At 50.7% G+C, this 14,122-nt stretch overlaps 1 protein-coding gene across 2 annotated transcripts in view; it reads right to left on the reverse strand.

Annotated features, from left to right (window-relative positions):
• Positions 1-14,122, reverse strand: part of DPP9 (dipeptidyl peptidase 9) — a 53,102-nt gene that overhangs the window by 25,329 nt on the left and 13,651 nt on the right. For both annotated transcript variants that reach the window (XM_063147213.1, XM_063147214.1), the window contains exons 6-15: positions 13,816-13,984; positions 12,069-12,182; positions 10,571-10,699; positions 9,365-9,426; positions 7,660-7,760; positions 6,815-6,992; positions 6,094-6,259; positions 4,878-4,957; positions 4,284-4,436; positions 1,164-1,299 (exon numbers count right to left, since the gene is read on the reverse strand). In XM_063147213.1, coding sequence (XP_063003283.1) covers positions 1,164-1,299; positions 4,284-4,436; positions 4,878-4,957; positions 6,094-6,259; positions 6,815-6,992; positions 7,660-7,760; positions 9,365-9,426; positions 10,571-10,699; positions 12,069-12,182; positions 13,816-13,984 — 1,288 coding nt within the window. The remainder of the gene's footprint in view (positions 1-1,163; positions 1,300-4,283; positions 4,437-4,877; positions 4,958-6,093; positions 6,260-6,814; positions 6,993-7,659; positions 7,761-9,364; positions 9,427-10,570; positions 10,700-12,068; positions 12,183-13,815; positions 13,985-14,122) is intronic.

Here is a 14,122-nt window from a genome sequence, read left to right on the forward strand (position 1 = left end):
ACCGTAGTTCTGTAGCAGTGAGAATGCAAGAGAAAGCGAAACTGCCAGGCATCCATCGATACCTGGTCCTCATCAATGTCACCTGCATACACCCATAGGTCTCAACTAGGATGGCTTTAAAAGGGGGTTGGATACATTCCTGGAGAAGAAGGCTATCCAGGGCTACTAGGCCTGACGGTTGTGTGCTATCTCCAGTATTCGAGGCATTAAGCCTGTGTGCACCAGTTGCTGGGGAACATGGGTGGGAGGGTGCTGTTGCACCATGTCCTGCTTTGTCGGTCCCTGGCCGGCGGCTGGTTGGCCATTGTGTGAACAGAATGCTGGACTAGATGGACCCCGATCCAGCAGGGCTCTTCTGATGTTCTGTTCCATTTCCACATCAAACCGCATTCATTACTGTTTGAAGGAAAAGAACCTCTCTCGTGCAAGCACTGAGTCATTGCTGACTCTTGGAGGGACGCCAGCTTTCGCTGACGTTTTCTTGGCAGGCCTTATAGCGGGGTGGTTCGCCGTTGCCTTCCCCGGCCGTGATTCCCTTTCCCCCAGCTAGCTGGGTCCTCATTTTACCGACCTCGGGAGGATGGAAGGCTGAGTCGACCTGAGCCGGCTGCCGGAAACCAGCTTCCGCTGGGATCGAACTCAAGCCGTGGGGAGAGTTTCGGCTGCAGAAACGGCTGCTTTACCGCTCTGCGCCACGCGAGGCTCACATTACTGTTTAAATCCTGTTTAAACATTACTGTTTAAATACTCTGTACAGCACCATGTACATTGATGGTGCTATATAAATAAATAATAATAATAAATCCACACCAACTTTTGCATTTGAAGACTGTTTCCCAAAGGACGTCCTCCTTTCACAACAAAATGTACTTCGATATGGCTTTGGAGGCAAGCCGTGTATCCCATCATCCGGAAAGGGTGAAGGCTGGCGGAGAATTCCGTGCCGGAAGCCGCACAGATGGAATTCCTCAAGCAGCCCTGCCTACGGTGTGGGTTTTAAACCAGTGTGAAACCCGTTCGGAACACCCTGAGAGCTGCAGTTTGTGGCACCGCCGGGGAGGGATTCGCAACGCTTAAAACTGGGCTGGGCCGGACGGTTTTTAACGGGGCCTCGGGGGGAAACGGAAGAGCAGCGAAGCAGAGAGAGGAGGAGATTTACTTACTAGCAGCCTCCATCATGCTGGCCCAAAATTTGGGCTGCTTGTGGAGGGGGTCTTCGTCGGGGCCGCTGAGCTTGTAAACGTGGACGCAGGGAGGGGTGCTGACGCTGCTGTAGTGGCTGATGAACATGTCGAAGTTCTGCAGGGAGGCAAAGAGCACTGACCGATGTTAACCCGGCTTCCTCCTTACTTACTCTCAATTTGCACAGGAGTTGCACCGGCTGGCAATACGTTGCCGGTCGGAATTCAGGGTGTCGGTGATGACTTTTAAAGCCCTAAGCGGCTTGGGACCTCGGTGCTTGAGGGAGCGCTGCACTCCCTATAGCCGCCTGCCCGAGACCGGAGATCTGTCAGGGGAGCCCTTCTCCGTGCCCCACCAACGCAAGACATACTCTATGGTGGGACGTGGGAGAGGGCCTTCTCTGCGGTGGCACCCCGGCTGTGGAATTGTTGTGCCTCAGCTTGGGATAGAGTGGGAAGGAGGAACAGCTGAGCCTGGGAGCATGTGAGGAGGGGCCCTTCACAGGAACAGGCAGAAGGTGGCTGCAAGCCAACACAGCTGGCTTCAATCTTTAATCACCACCATCCCCATATAAGATATGGCAGAGCAACTGAGCGGTGCTGGAAGCAACTGTTGTACTTCTGTGCCTTTGCCCTTGGTTCCTGACCCGGTTTCTGACGGATGCTTTTGGCTTTCGACCTCGGACTGTTTATTGACGTTTCCAGCCTGCTTATCTCGCGAACGCCGGTGATTTACAGCAGGAATGCCCGGGTGGACATCAGGAAAAACTTCCTGACTGTTAGAGCAGTACGACAATGGAACCAGTGACCTAGGGAGGTTGTGGGCTCTCCCACATTAGAGGCTTCAAGAGGCAGCTGGACAACCTTCTGTCGGGGATGCTTTAGGGTGGATTCCTGCATTGAGCAGGGGGTTGGACTCGATGGCCTTGTAGGCCCCTTCCAACTCTGCTATTCTATGATTCTATGATCAGGAAAAACTTCCTGCCTGTTAGAACAGTACGACAATGGAACCAGTGACCTAGGGAGGTTGTGGGCTCTCCCACACTAGAGGCCTTCAAGAGGCAGCTGGACAACCATCTGTCAGGGATGCTTTAGAGTGGATTCCTGCATTGAGCAGGGGGTTGGACTAGATGGCCTTGTAGGCCCCTTCCAACTCTGCTATTCTATGATTCCCATGGAGGCCGGACCAGCGCCAAGACGTGGCTTTTAAACAAAGCCTTTGATGGCTAAATCCACCAGCCCGCACACTGTCTTGTTTTAATTGGCTTCTACTGTTTCAAAATTTCACATTGGTTTTGACATATTAATGATTTAATTTGTTTTAGAATTGTCTGTTTTTCTATTTTATGTGTGTGGATTTCATCTGTACGCCGCCCTGAGATCCCTGTGATATAGAGCGGGATATAAATGTTTGAGTAAATAAATCCCATCCTCGGGCACGCTAATTTTGCTTATTTGGACGCGGTCTTTGCCCGATACAGAAACTAAGCTTAAATAAATGTAACTCAGCTTGCAGGTTTTTATTTTCTTGTTGCTGCTGTGCCTTTTCCTCTCCTTCCCTGTCTGTCTTCTCCTCTACACAAAACATAGATTGCAAGTTCCTCAAAAGGAGAACCTGCCTTTTTTTTTTGCTTACACCAGGGGTGGAGCACCGTTTTTCAGCCCAGCAAAGACCTCAGGCAGGGCCAAATGCAATGCTTACCCATTTTAAGCCCACTCAGAAGTAAGCGGGACCCGCCTCTACACATCTACTCAGAAGTAAGCCTGAGCAGCATCTCTGCCCACAAGCAAACAGCACAAGGCTCTGCAAGGTAAGCCTCAGCAGCAGGCAGAACTCAATCGCTCGAGCAGCGCTTTCGAGCCGCACCCCAAAAACCAAGCCTTAGCCTGTGTCCTCAGAAGTAAGGATGACACGCCTCAGAAGTAAGGAGGACTGGACGGCTCAGCAGCTTTCTCCCCGCCCACTGCTGATGCCTCGCTTACGTCCTTCTTGGTGAAGTGCCCTGTACGTAAGCGACGTTATATCAATACATACCAAATACAGTAGGAGCGCTATCATCATAATCACGAAGGAGACTACTATTTTTGGATTCGATAGCCAGGATTCTAGGAAGGGACCCGTAGCTCATCGGCAGAGCCCCGGTTTTGCATGCAGAAGGTCCCAGGTTCAATCCCAGGCATCTCCAGTTAATGGTCAGGGAGGCGGTGATGGGAAAGGCCCTTCTCCCCCGGAGAGCCTTTGCCAGTTAGAACAATCAATACTGGACTAAACAGAAAAGTACTTTACCCAGGTGTAAAGCAAAATCCTGTTCTACCGCTCCGCTTGGTGCTGCCTACCCCTTGCTCTCCTTCCCAGCTGTAGAAGAGGGCTAAAACCATGGAATAGTAGAGATGGAAGGGGCTTCTAAGGCCATCAAATCCAACCCCCTGCTCAATGCAGGGATCCACCTTAAAGCATCTTGCCCTTAGCTTGGCTGTACTTTTATTTATTTATTTATTTATTTATCATACTTATACCCCGCTCCTCAGCCAAAAAAGGCTCTCAGAGCAGCTTACACTTAGGAAAAAAGACAGTCCCTGCCCTCAGGCTTACAATCTAATAAAGACATGACACACAAGGAAAAGGAGTCAAGGAGGGAGGGAGGGAGGAGAGAGAAAGAAAGAGAGAGAGAGAGAGAGAGAGAGAGAGAGAGAGAGAGAGTCCAGCAGGAGAAGGCCCCGATGTTACTTCTGCCTGCTCCTGTCCCCTCGGTCCTTCTTCTTCCCCACAGGGCCAAGATGGCAGTTTGCCCTGTGGGGGGGGGGGGAAGAGTCCAGCAGGAGCAGGCCCCAATGTTACTTTTGAACACACTGCTGCTACGTGGAAAGGAAGCCTCCTACCACACTTGCCAGACGGCAGCAGAAGACTCGCCACGGAGAGCGCCCTGAGCAGAACCACGTTTCTCCCCCCCCGCCCCCACAGATACATAGAAAAATGCTCTGCCTTGTTTATTTTTTGCTGAGAGCCCCGTAAGAGAGTTGTGTTTTTAAGAGGAGACCCATATGGCATGGGATCCCCCCTTGGCTGCACAATTCTTGACCTCTGGAACTGAAGGTACAGACCTGGCTCATGGAGCAGCTGTGGGAGAAGCCCAGGGTGGTGAGCCGCACCACGTCCCCAGGGGACTCGTAGCTGGCCACGTAGAGGTGGTGCTCCAGTGGGGTGTCCTTCGTGCCCTGGAAGTACACAAGCTTGGTTTCTTCGTTCACCCAAATCTGCAGCAAAGAGAGAGGAACAGAGTGCATACGCACAAAGGAAAATCGCTTTCAGATTTGGAAACAATGGGGCGCACGGCCTAATTGTTATGATCTCTTTCTCGCTTGTGCCGGTTTTCGGTGTGAACAGTGTCTGTTCACTGCTGTCCCCTCCCGGATGCTGCACAAACATCTAGTCCTTCAGGGGTCCCCATGGACTTGCCCCTCCTTAACCCCCTGCATCAGTATCCATCCAGACAACAGTGAAGGGATTGGAGGAGTGGAGTGAGACTGTCAGGACGACAAGGGAACTGAGCCATTTTGGCAGCAGAGAACTAGAGAACAGAGAAGTAGACGGAGGTGAGACAAGGGAAGTCCCATAGGGAACCACAGTGCAGTAGTCAAGACCGGAGATGAGACAAGCGTCTTCACCGACGAGACAGTGAGGAAGGGCCCTTGTACCTTGTATCCATGCCGGGCTAGGACTTCCCATTCTCCGCTAGTCAGGGCCAGTTCCTCTTTGAGAGGGCATCTGAAGTCCCCTGAAGAGAGAGAGTTGGGGCAGGGAAGACAGCAACACCGTTGAGGCCAGACATCACGAGTAACAACAGAATAAAACTAACAACGGACTGTGGAAGCTGACAGGATGGGCTCAGGATATATTTTCCGATTCTTCTGGCGCGCGTTGTGAGCTGGTGCGATGTATATTATGTCTTGCACCCTTAAAACGAAGCCGGGAGGAAATGGAGGAAGACGCCCAGAGGCTGCTGTTGCAACTGACGGGGGTCTCTCGGAAATTCTCTCCCCAGATTCCCGTCCTCTCCCTCTCTCTTTGTCTCTCTCTCTCTCTATATACACATCAAATCTCAAATCCATCAATCTATAATACGAGAGGATGCATCCATCCATCCATCTATCACCGCCATAACCCCAAAATCGTAAGATCTAGACACTGGAAATTTGGAATACATACTAAGGGGAACCTTGGGATGTGAGCCTTTTCCTAGGAAAGAAAAAGCCCTACAAGTCACGGCATTCTCTAGTCAGTATGGCTAGCTGAGAGATGTAGGACCATTTTCCCCCAGTCTAAATGTGCTCAGGATTGTGCCTTATCATAGAATCATAGAATAGCAGAGTTGGAAGGGTCCTACAAGGCCATCGAGTCCAACCCCCTGCTCAATGCAGGAATCCACCCTAAAGCATCCCCGACAGGTGGTTGTCCAGCTGCCTCTTGAAGGCCTCTAGTGTGGGAGAGCCCACGACCTCCCTAGGTAACTGATTCCATTGTCGTACTGCTCTTACAGTCAGGAAGTTTTTCCTGATGTCCAGCTGGAATCTGGCTTCCTTTAACTTGAGCCCGTTATTCCGTGTCCTGCACTCTGGGAGGATCGAGAAGAGATCCCGGCCCTCCTCTGTGTGACCACCTTTTAAGTATTTGAAGAGTGCTCTCATTAATTGTAATTAATTTAAGTGTGCCCACGTGCTCCGAGCCTTGCTCACTGAGACAGAAATAGGATTACGTGATAATTGTACTTTACTTGGGTTTGCCCTACGCAAACATCTAATCAAATGTATCGTTTCAACAGCGTTTGGCTATTGGGAAAGCGGCTGAGATGAACTGGGAAATCTCCCGGGAAGCTCACACGGCCAGGAAGAGCGGGATCTTTGGAGACCTCACCTTTGCTGGGGACGTACGGCCGGGTCCAGTCGTAGCTGCTCCGCTTCAGGAGGGCTGTGACCCTGTACAGGTGGCAAAAGCCCGTCTTGCATTCGTTGGCTCGGATAAAACACAGCTCCTCCTCTTCCCCCTCTGGCAGGCTGAAGGGGTAGAAGATGTCATGGACCTGTCCAGGAGAAAGAAGAGGTAAACGTTAGAGCAAAGAGCACGGGGCAATTGGGGGTCGGGGGGGGGGGTGTTGGGGAGCCCCCCTGCCAACACAAACCCTTAGTTCGGTCTCAGGCCACCAGTCTCAACTAGTAATAGGAACCAAGTATGAATGGTAGTGGTGCACAAAATGATGCATAGCGTGGAGAATGTGGACAGGGAGACACATTTCTCTCTTTCTCAAAATACAGTTTTTTTTCTTTTGTACTTTAAACTGCCCCCCTTCCCTCCACCTTTCACCAACCTTCTCAAAATTTTCAGGGTATGTAAAACCAACCTTTCTTTCTGGCACATGTAAATTCCAGGAAGATTGGGGAAACGTTTTCGATTTTATGAACGTTAGGATGACACACCCCTTTATCTGCTGCCTGACCTGGCGTAAGGAAGCATCTTTTCTTCCAAGAATTTCGCGCAGGCAGGGTGTTGGGACAGACCCGGAGGGGGGCTTGGAGCGTCCGCTTTGCACACAGATGGTCCCTTTGCCAGCCAGCCCTCCCCCACCCCGTTCCCTTACGTTGATCCACACGTCGGTGACTTCTTCGTAGATGATGAACGGGTGGACGTTTTCGGGCACGGCTTTGGCAAATTCCTGCCGCTGCTCCTCGCTTTCCGGCACCGGGATGAAGAGGGCGGGAGGGAAAAGGACGAGTTGCAGTTGCTGCTGGGGTCTGTCTAGGAACATGGCCCAAGCACTGAGCAAAGGGGGTGGGGAGAGAGAGAGACAGAGAGAGGGACAGAGAGTGTGAAAACCAAGACTGGGCCACCAGGAAAAAGGAAAGGAAAGGAACCTCTCGTGCAAGCACTGAGTCATTACTGACTCTTGGAGGGACGCCAGCTTTCGCGTCGGGAGAGGCGTTCCGTCAGGTATGGTGGTCCCAAGCCGTGGAAGGCTTTATAGGTCAAAACCAGCACCTTGAATTGGGCTCGGAAACATCCAGGCAGCCAGTGTAAGCGGACCAGAGCAGGTGTTATATGGTCGAACCTTCTGGTTCCCGAAATCAATCTGGCCGCTGCATTTTGCACGAGCTGCAGCTTCCGAACCGTCTTCAAAGGCAGCCCGACGTAGAGCGCATTGCAGTAATCTAACTTGGAGGTTACCAGAGCGTGGACAACTGAAGCCAGGCTATCCCTGTCTAGATAGGGCTGTAGCTGGGCCACCAACCGGAGTTTGTAGAAGGCACTCCGTGCCACCGAGGTCACCTGGCTTCTCCAGGTAGGGGTAGGAAACCTCCTGCCTGAAACCCTGGAGAGACACTGCTGCCAGCCAGTGTCGACGATACTGGGCTAAATGGAGCAAGGGCCTGGCTTGATAGATGGCAACTTCCCCAGGTCCCCCAACTCAGGACAAAACCTACTTACTATTTACCATCCCGGGTCCATCCAGCCCGCGCAATGTACTCCACCCTGGGGAACATCGTCGTAAAAGGGTGCACCAACTCCTTGTCCTGGGCGTACACGATCTGCAAACAGAAGTGGGGAGGAAACACCCGTGAAGATTTCTACGCAGCCTGCCTTCCTGCTGAAAACGACCCCCAAAAAGCAGCTGGCAAAACCCCAACCGAACCAACAGGCATAGGATTTGCACCCTTAAAATCAACTAATGGGATATTGCTATTAACGATAAATTGACATGTAACATGAGAGTCAGAAGAGGAATGATAAAAAGGAATGATTTTGAAGTAATACGGAAACAGTTTTTAGGAAGGGAAAGGAAAGGAACCTCTCGTGCAAGCACTGAGTCATTACTGACTCTTGGAGGGACGCCAGCTTTCGCTGACGTTTTCTTGGCAGGCCTTATAGCGGGGTGGTTCGCCGTTGCCTTCCCCGGCCGTGATTCCCTTTCCCCCAGCTAGCTGGGTACTCATTTTACCGACCTCGGGAGGATGGAAGGCTGAGTCGACCTGAGCCGGCTGCCTGAAACCAGCTTCCGCCGGGGGAGAGTTTCAGCTGCAGAAACTGCTGCTTTAAAACACCTCCGGAGGAAGTAATGAGATTTTGGAAATCAGAATAAGATCCCAGGGTTGGGGGAACACGTTAATGTTAATCAATGATCATATTAAATGGAATTAAGTTAAAATATATGCTTATTAATTTGTTTAGTATGTATTATTATGTATTATGTATTATGGGGCAGTGTTTTATAATGCATTGTTTGGAAGTTTAGAAAAAATAAAAATTATATTAAAAAAAAATCAACTAAAAGCAACGTTGGGACAAGCCAGACGATCACGTAAGTTTAATAACGATCACGTAAGTTTAATAACAAGTTGAAGCACATGGCCGTTGGTGCGTGACACGTTGGAAAGGATAGATCTTTCCAAAAAGAAGGGGCGACCCCCCCCCAAAAAACATCCCGATGAATGCGGAGTGTGTGCTGCTCACTCACAAAAATGGGTTTCCAGAGCAATGGACATTAATCTTTATAAACCGCTCAGAATGCTTCGGCTATGGCGCAGTATATAAATGTAATAATAATAATAATAATGGACATTCACGAAATTATACATCCCAAATACAATAAAAACACGTTAAGTCAACAACAGAAGAGTGATTTATTTTGCTCCTGCCTCCTATACTTTGTCTTCATTATGTTAGTGACAGTCTGGGGGTGGTGAGCGTGTTTGCCAGCCAGCCCCTTTCAGAGGGTATTCCATTCCATTACTCCGCCCTTCCAATTTTCCATTTTTTTCTCGCCAGCCAGTCGGAATTCCATGGCAACTGGGAACGCTCCACCTATATTGGGAAGTTTTGCGGCTGCACCCTTCAGTTTTTCTAAAGACACTTTTGCAAAACTCGGGAGCGGGGTGGTGACGCTTCCCCGAGCGTGTTAAGAGTTCCCTCTCGTGCGAGGAGGAGCCTGTTTGGGCTGTGTCAAGATCCACATTCAGAGAATGAGTTCGCAATTAGAATACAGGATACCGTTTCTTATCATGCTTCTTATCATGTGAGGTGTTTCGCATTCACTTTGCAAAGAAAAGGAGGGTATCGATTGTGATAATAAAATGAAATTAAAAGCGCACACGCGCACCCAATCTGAACGTTAAAATGGGAAAGGTTTGCTTACCTTCCCTTGGCTGTCGGTCTGAAATTCAGCCAGCTTTAACGAGATCTTGGGGTTCTTGCTGCCTGAAAGGGAGGAACGTGAAATGTGGGTGCTCTGGACTTCTAACGCTCCCACCCTCATTTCCCTTCAGAAAAGAAAAGGAAAAAGGAGAAGAGGAAAGAGAAGAGAACAGAAAACAGAACCGAGAAGACGGAAAAAAAGGAGAGAGAAGAACATGAGAAGAGCTCTACTGGATCAGACCAAGGGTCCATCTAGTCCAGCCTTCCTCAACCTGGGGCGCTCCAGTTGTGTTGGACTACAACTCCCAGAATGCCCCAGCCGCTGGCTGGGGCATTCTGGGAGATGCAGTCCAACACATCTGGAGCGCCCCAGGTTGAGGAAGGCTGATCTAGTCCAACACTCTGTTCACACAGTGGTCGACCGGCTGTCGACCAGGGACCAATAAGGCAGGACACGGTGCAACAGCACCCTCCTACCCATGTGCCCCAGCAACTGGTGCACACAGGCTTACTGCCTTGAATACCGGAGGTAGCACACAACCATCAAGGCTCGTAGCCATGGGTAGCCTTCGCCTCCAGGAATTGATCCAACCCCCTTTTATGGCCATCCAAATTGCTGGCCATCTCTGGCAGTGAATTCCATAATTTCACTCTGCGCTGTGTGAAGAAGTCCTTCCTTTTATTTGTCCTGAATCTCCCACCCATCAGCTTCATGGGATAAGGACCCCGTTGGGTTCTAGTATTATGGGAGGAGGAGAAAAACGCCTAACCCGTCCACATGCTCCGCACCAGGCAACATTTTGTCCACCTCTATCACGTCTCCCCTCAGCCTCCTTTTTTCCAAGCTGAACAATCCCAAGCCGTTGCAACCTTCCCTTCTAGGGGAGATGCTCCAGCCCCTTCATCATTTTCGTTGCCCTGTTCTGCACTTTTTCCAGCTCTGTAATATCCTTTTTTTTAACTGCGGTGACCAGAACCGTACACAGTATTCCAAGTGTGGTCGCCCCATAGATTTGTGTAAAGGCAAGATGATCCCAGCAGTTTTATTCTTAATTCTCCTGCTCCCTGAAGTGATTTGGTGTTCTAAGTGTGGTCGCGCCCTATTTGGGCCCCGGGAGGGCTTGGCATCGCTGATGTACAAAGAACCCAACTGGATCAGAGCGGACGTCCACTCAAAGAAACCTCTCCTCGCCTTCATCCCACTGACCTGTTCTGGGATATCGATAGGAGTCCGTCTTCCGTTCTTCCAGCGCAGGAGACGGGACGTGGATGACCTCTACTTCCGACTCGTCCACCTCCTCGTACAGGATCCGGAATGTTTTCCAGTCCTCGGGACCTAGAATCAAATAGGCAAGATGAGAAAATTTGCTGCTGTCAAGGCAGCTCCCGCAAACGGTCACGGCGGCCACCCTAAAGCATCTGTCAGGGATGCTTTAGGGTGGATTCCTGCATTGAGCAGGGGGTTGGACTCGATGGCCTTGTAGGCCCCTTCCAACTCTGCTATTCTATGATTCTATGATTCTATGAATCGCAGGCATGCTTTGTGGCGGCGTAAACAGGGAGACATTTGCACCGTCGACTCCTTGAAAGCGCAATTTATTTATTTTCTTGGTTGCCTCGCAAGGCGACGAAGACCAACCAAACGTTAACAGAATTATAAAACAGCAGCTTAAAAAAAAAAGAGGCTAGAAACATTCCACAAAGACAATTTAGAACAGCTCAGCGATTCCAAAACCAGTAGCATTAAGTCTTCGGAGAAAACACTGCCAAAACAGATGAGTTTTAAAGGCCGGTTTAAAGCTCAACTCATATTCTTCATCTAGCTATTTACTGAATTTTATCCTGCTTTTCAGGAAGTTAATAGCCTCCCAAAGCCACACAGATCAATAAAAAGAGGGGGGGGGGTTCCTGCCATGAGGCTTGCAGACTAAAATGACAGGAAACAGAAGAGAAGGAGCGAGGAAGGGAAAGAAAGAGGAATCATAGAATCATAGAATCATAGAATAGCAGAATTGGAAGGGGCCTGCAAGGCCATCGAGTCCAACCCCCTGCTCAATGCAGGAATCCACCCTAAAGCATCCCTGACAGATGGTTGTCCAGCTGCCTCTTGAATGCCTCTAGTGTGGGAGAGCCCACAACCTCCCTAGGTAACTGATTCCACCGTCGCACTGCTCTAACAGTCAGGAAGTTTTTCCTGATGTCCACCTGGGCATTCCTGTTGTAAATCACCGGCATTCGCGAGATAAGCAGGCTGGAAACGTCAATAAATATTTATTACCTGCCTCTCCATCTGGATCGAGGCGGGGAACATTTAATACAACAACGCTGGAGACTACCCATGGTTTTATTGAACAGCGCTTTGCTTATTTCACTGCAGAGGGGCCCAGTTCAATGTAGTTGGGTTTTCTAAAACTACCGGGACACCACTGAGAAGACCCTGCCCTCACCTCTCTCCCCCCACTTGAACCTGGGATGTTCTCCAGGTGTTTTGCCACTACACGACAGAAACAGGCACGCAGCAGTCTATTGAGTATCAGAAATTTCCCCATAGAAACACCACGCACCGGACCGTCGGCCTTCGCCTAGCCTTCTGCCTACTCTAAGCCTCGCTCCAGATTCTTTTCCGGCTCAGGTTCCCAGCTCCCGCCGCTCCGTGAGCCACAAAACGGACCCTTCGACATCGAGGCCACGTTGCCAACACTCACCTTCTTGGCAAGACGTGGGACACCACCAGTACCCTGTAAACCGGTCAAACTCTTCCTGAATGACGAAAGTGGCCACCCCTGCCGACCTGGGGTCCTCCAGCACGCTGGATAAGCCTGCGGAAGAAAGGCAGGCGAAGAGCTTTGGCCAGGGCACTGGACACACAAGCCTGCCGTATGCCAGCCTCTGCACCGATCCACCTAGGCCTGCATGCTTTGCTCTGACTGGCAGCGGCTCTCCACGATAACACAGGAAGCGGTCTTACACAGAGTCAAAACACTTGTCCTTCTAGCTTACGACGAGCGGCAGCAGCTGCCCATGGTTTGAGGCAAAGAGTGTTTCCTCCACCCTGCTTGGAAATGCCAGGGACTAGGTCTGAGACCTCCTGCGTTCAAAGCCGGGGCTCTGCCTCACCCAAAAATAAAAGTTAAGGCATGGTTCTGCATCAAGGGATGGTTTAAAGAGGAGCAGAGGAAGACGCCAGGCCGGCTCAGCCACGTCTATCCCGACTGGTGGCAGTTCTCCAGGGTTTCAGATGGGTTTTTTCCCAGTCCTAGCTAGATTGGTCAGAAATCGAACCCAGGACCAGTGGGTGAGGCCCTTTCTCCAGGGCCCAGGATGAGAGATTTTCTCCAGAAAGAGTGTCCGAGAGCCCTTGGTTTTCTCCAACACTGGGATTGACGCTGGGCCTTTGAGCACGCTAATAATAATAATAATAATAATAATAATAATAATAATAATAATAATAATATCATCTTACCCACCTCTCCCTCTGGATCGAATACAAAAATATAAAATACATAAAACTAATTAAAAACATAAAAACAATACATTATTAAAATCCTAGAATCTTTTAAGGCGCTTTAAAATTCAACAGGGTAGGCCTGTTGGAAGGGATCCGTCTTTACAGCTTTTCTAAATTAAGAAACACCATTAAGCTGGCGGATCTCTCCTGGCAGGCCATTCCGTAGTCTGGGAGTGGCAGAAGAAAAGATCCTCTGTAGTAAATTCTTCCCAGAGGACCTGACTGTGCGGGGCGGATTGTACGGGAGAAGGCGATCCCGCAGGTAACCTGGACCCAAACCACGTAGGGCTTTAAAGGTAATCACCAACACTTTATACTTCGCCCGGAAACTAACTGGCAGCCAGTGAAGAGATTTTAAAGTTGCTCTGCCTCTTGGCTACGGGGTCTTTCCCCTAAATAAAGCGTCTAGTCCCCATGGTCCTGAAGAAAGAGGTGGTTGAAATAGGAACGCAGGGAGCTGGCTTAGGGCAGACCGTTCTGTACGGCCTGCTCTGACTGCTAACGGATCTCCAGGGAAGGGGCTTTGCTCTCTGATCCCTTTAAAGGCAGATCGCGGGAACGGAACCCAGGACCGTCCGCACACAAGCAGCGTGCTCTGCCACGGAGCTGCCGCCCAGCCCCACGCAGGTCCCTCCAGACTTCACCACCGTTTACCTCTCTCATATTCGCCAACTAGCTGCCGTCTCCCTAGCCGCTGCAGCCTTCCTCAACCTGGGGCGCTCCAGATGTGTTGGACTACAACTCCCAGAATGCCCCAGCCAGCTGGCTGGGGCATTCTGGGAGATGCAGTCCAACACATCTGGAGCGCCCCAGGTTGAGGAAGGCTGCGGGCCTAGCGCTTGCGATACGGCAAGGAAATATCATCTGCCGGAAAAGAGCAAAGAGGAGGCCTACAGGTCAGCGAGCCTCCCTTTCAGCGGTTGGCGCAAGGGCGAGGCGGCTACCTTTCTGGCAGAAGGTCAGTCGGCGCTCTTCCCCCGTCTCGATGTTCGCCACCCACAAGTCGTTGTTGTTGATGAACGAGAAGAAAGACGGGTCGGCGGAACAGATCTTGGGGTCCATCCGGGGCCCTGAGCACTGCGTCTTGATCTCCAGAGGTTTCATCGGGGACACCTGAAGGCAGAGAAGGCGAATGCTCACAAAGGCTCTCCCACACTGGAGGCCTTCGAGAGGCAGCAGGACAACCATCCGTCAGGGATGCTTTAAGGTGGATTCCTGCACTGAGCAGGGGGTTGGACTGGATGGCCTTAG

Source organism: Elgaria multicarinata, chromosome 23 (genome assembly GCF_023053635.1).
Source record: "Elgaria multicarinata webbii isolate HBS135686 ecotype San Diego chromosome 23, rElgMul1.1.pri, whole genome shotgun sequence".
Lineage (NCBI taxonomy): Eukaryota > Metazoa > Chordata > Lepidosauria > Squamata > Anguidae > Elgaria > Elgaria multicarinata.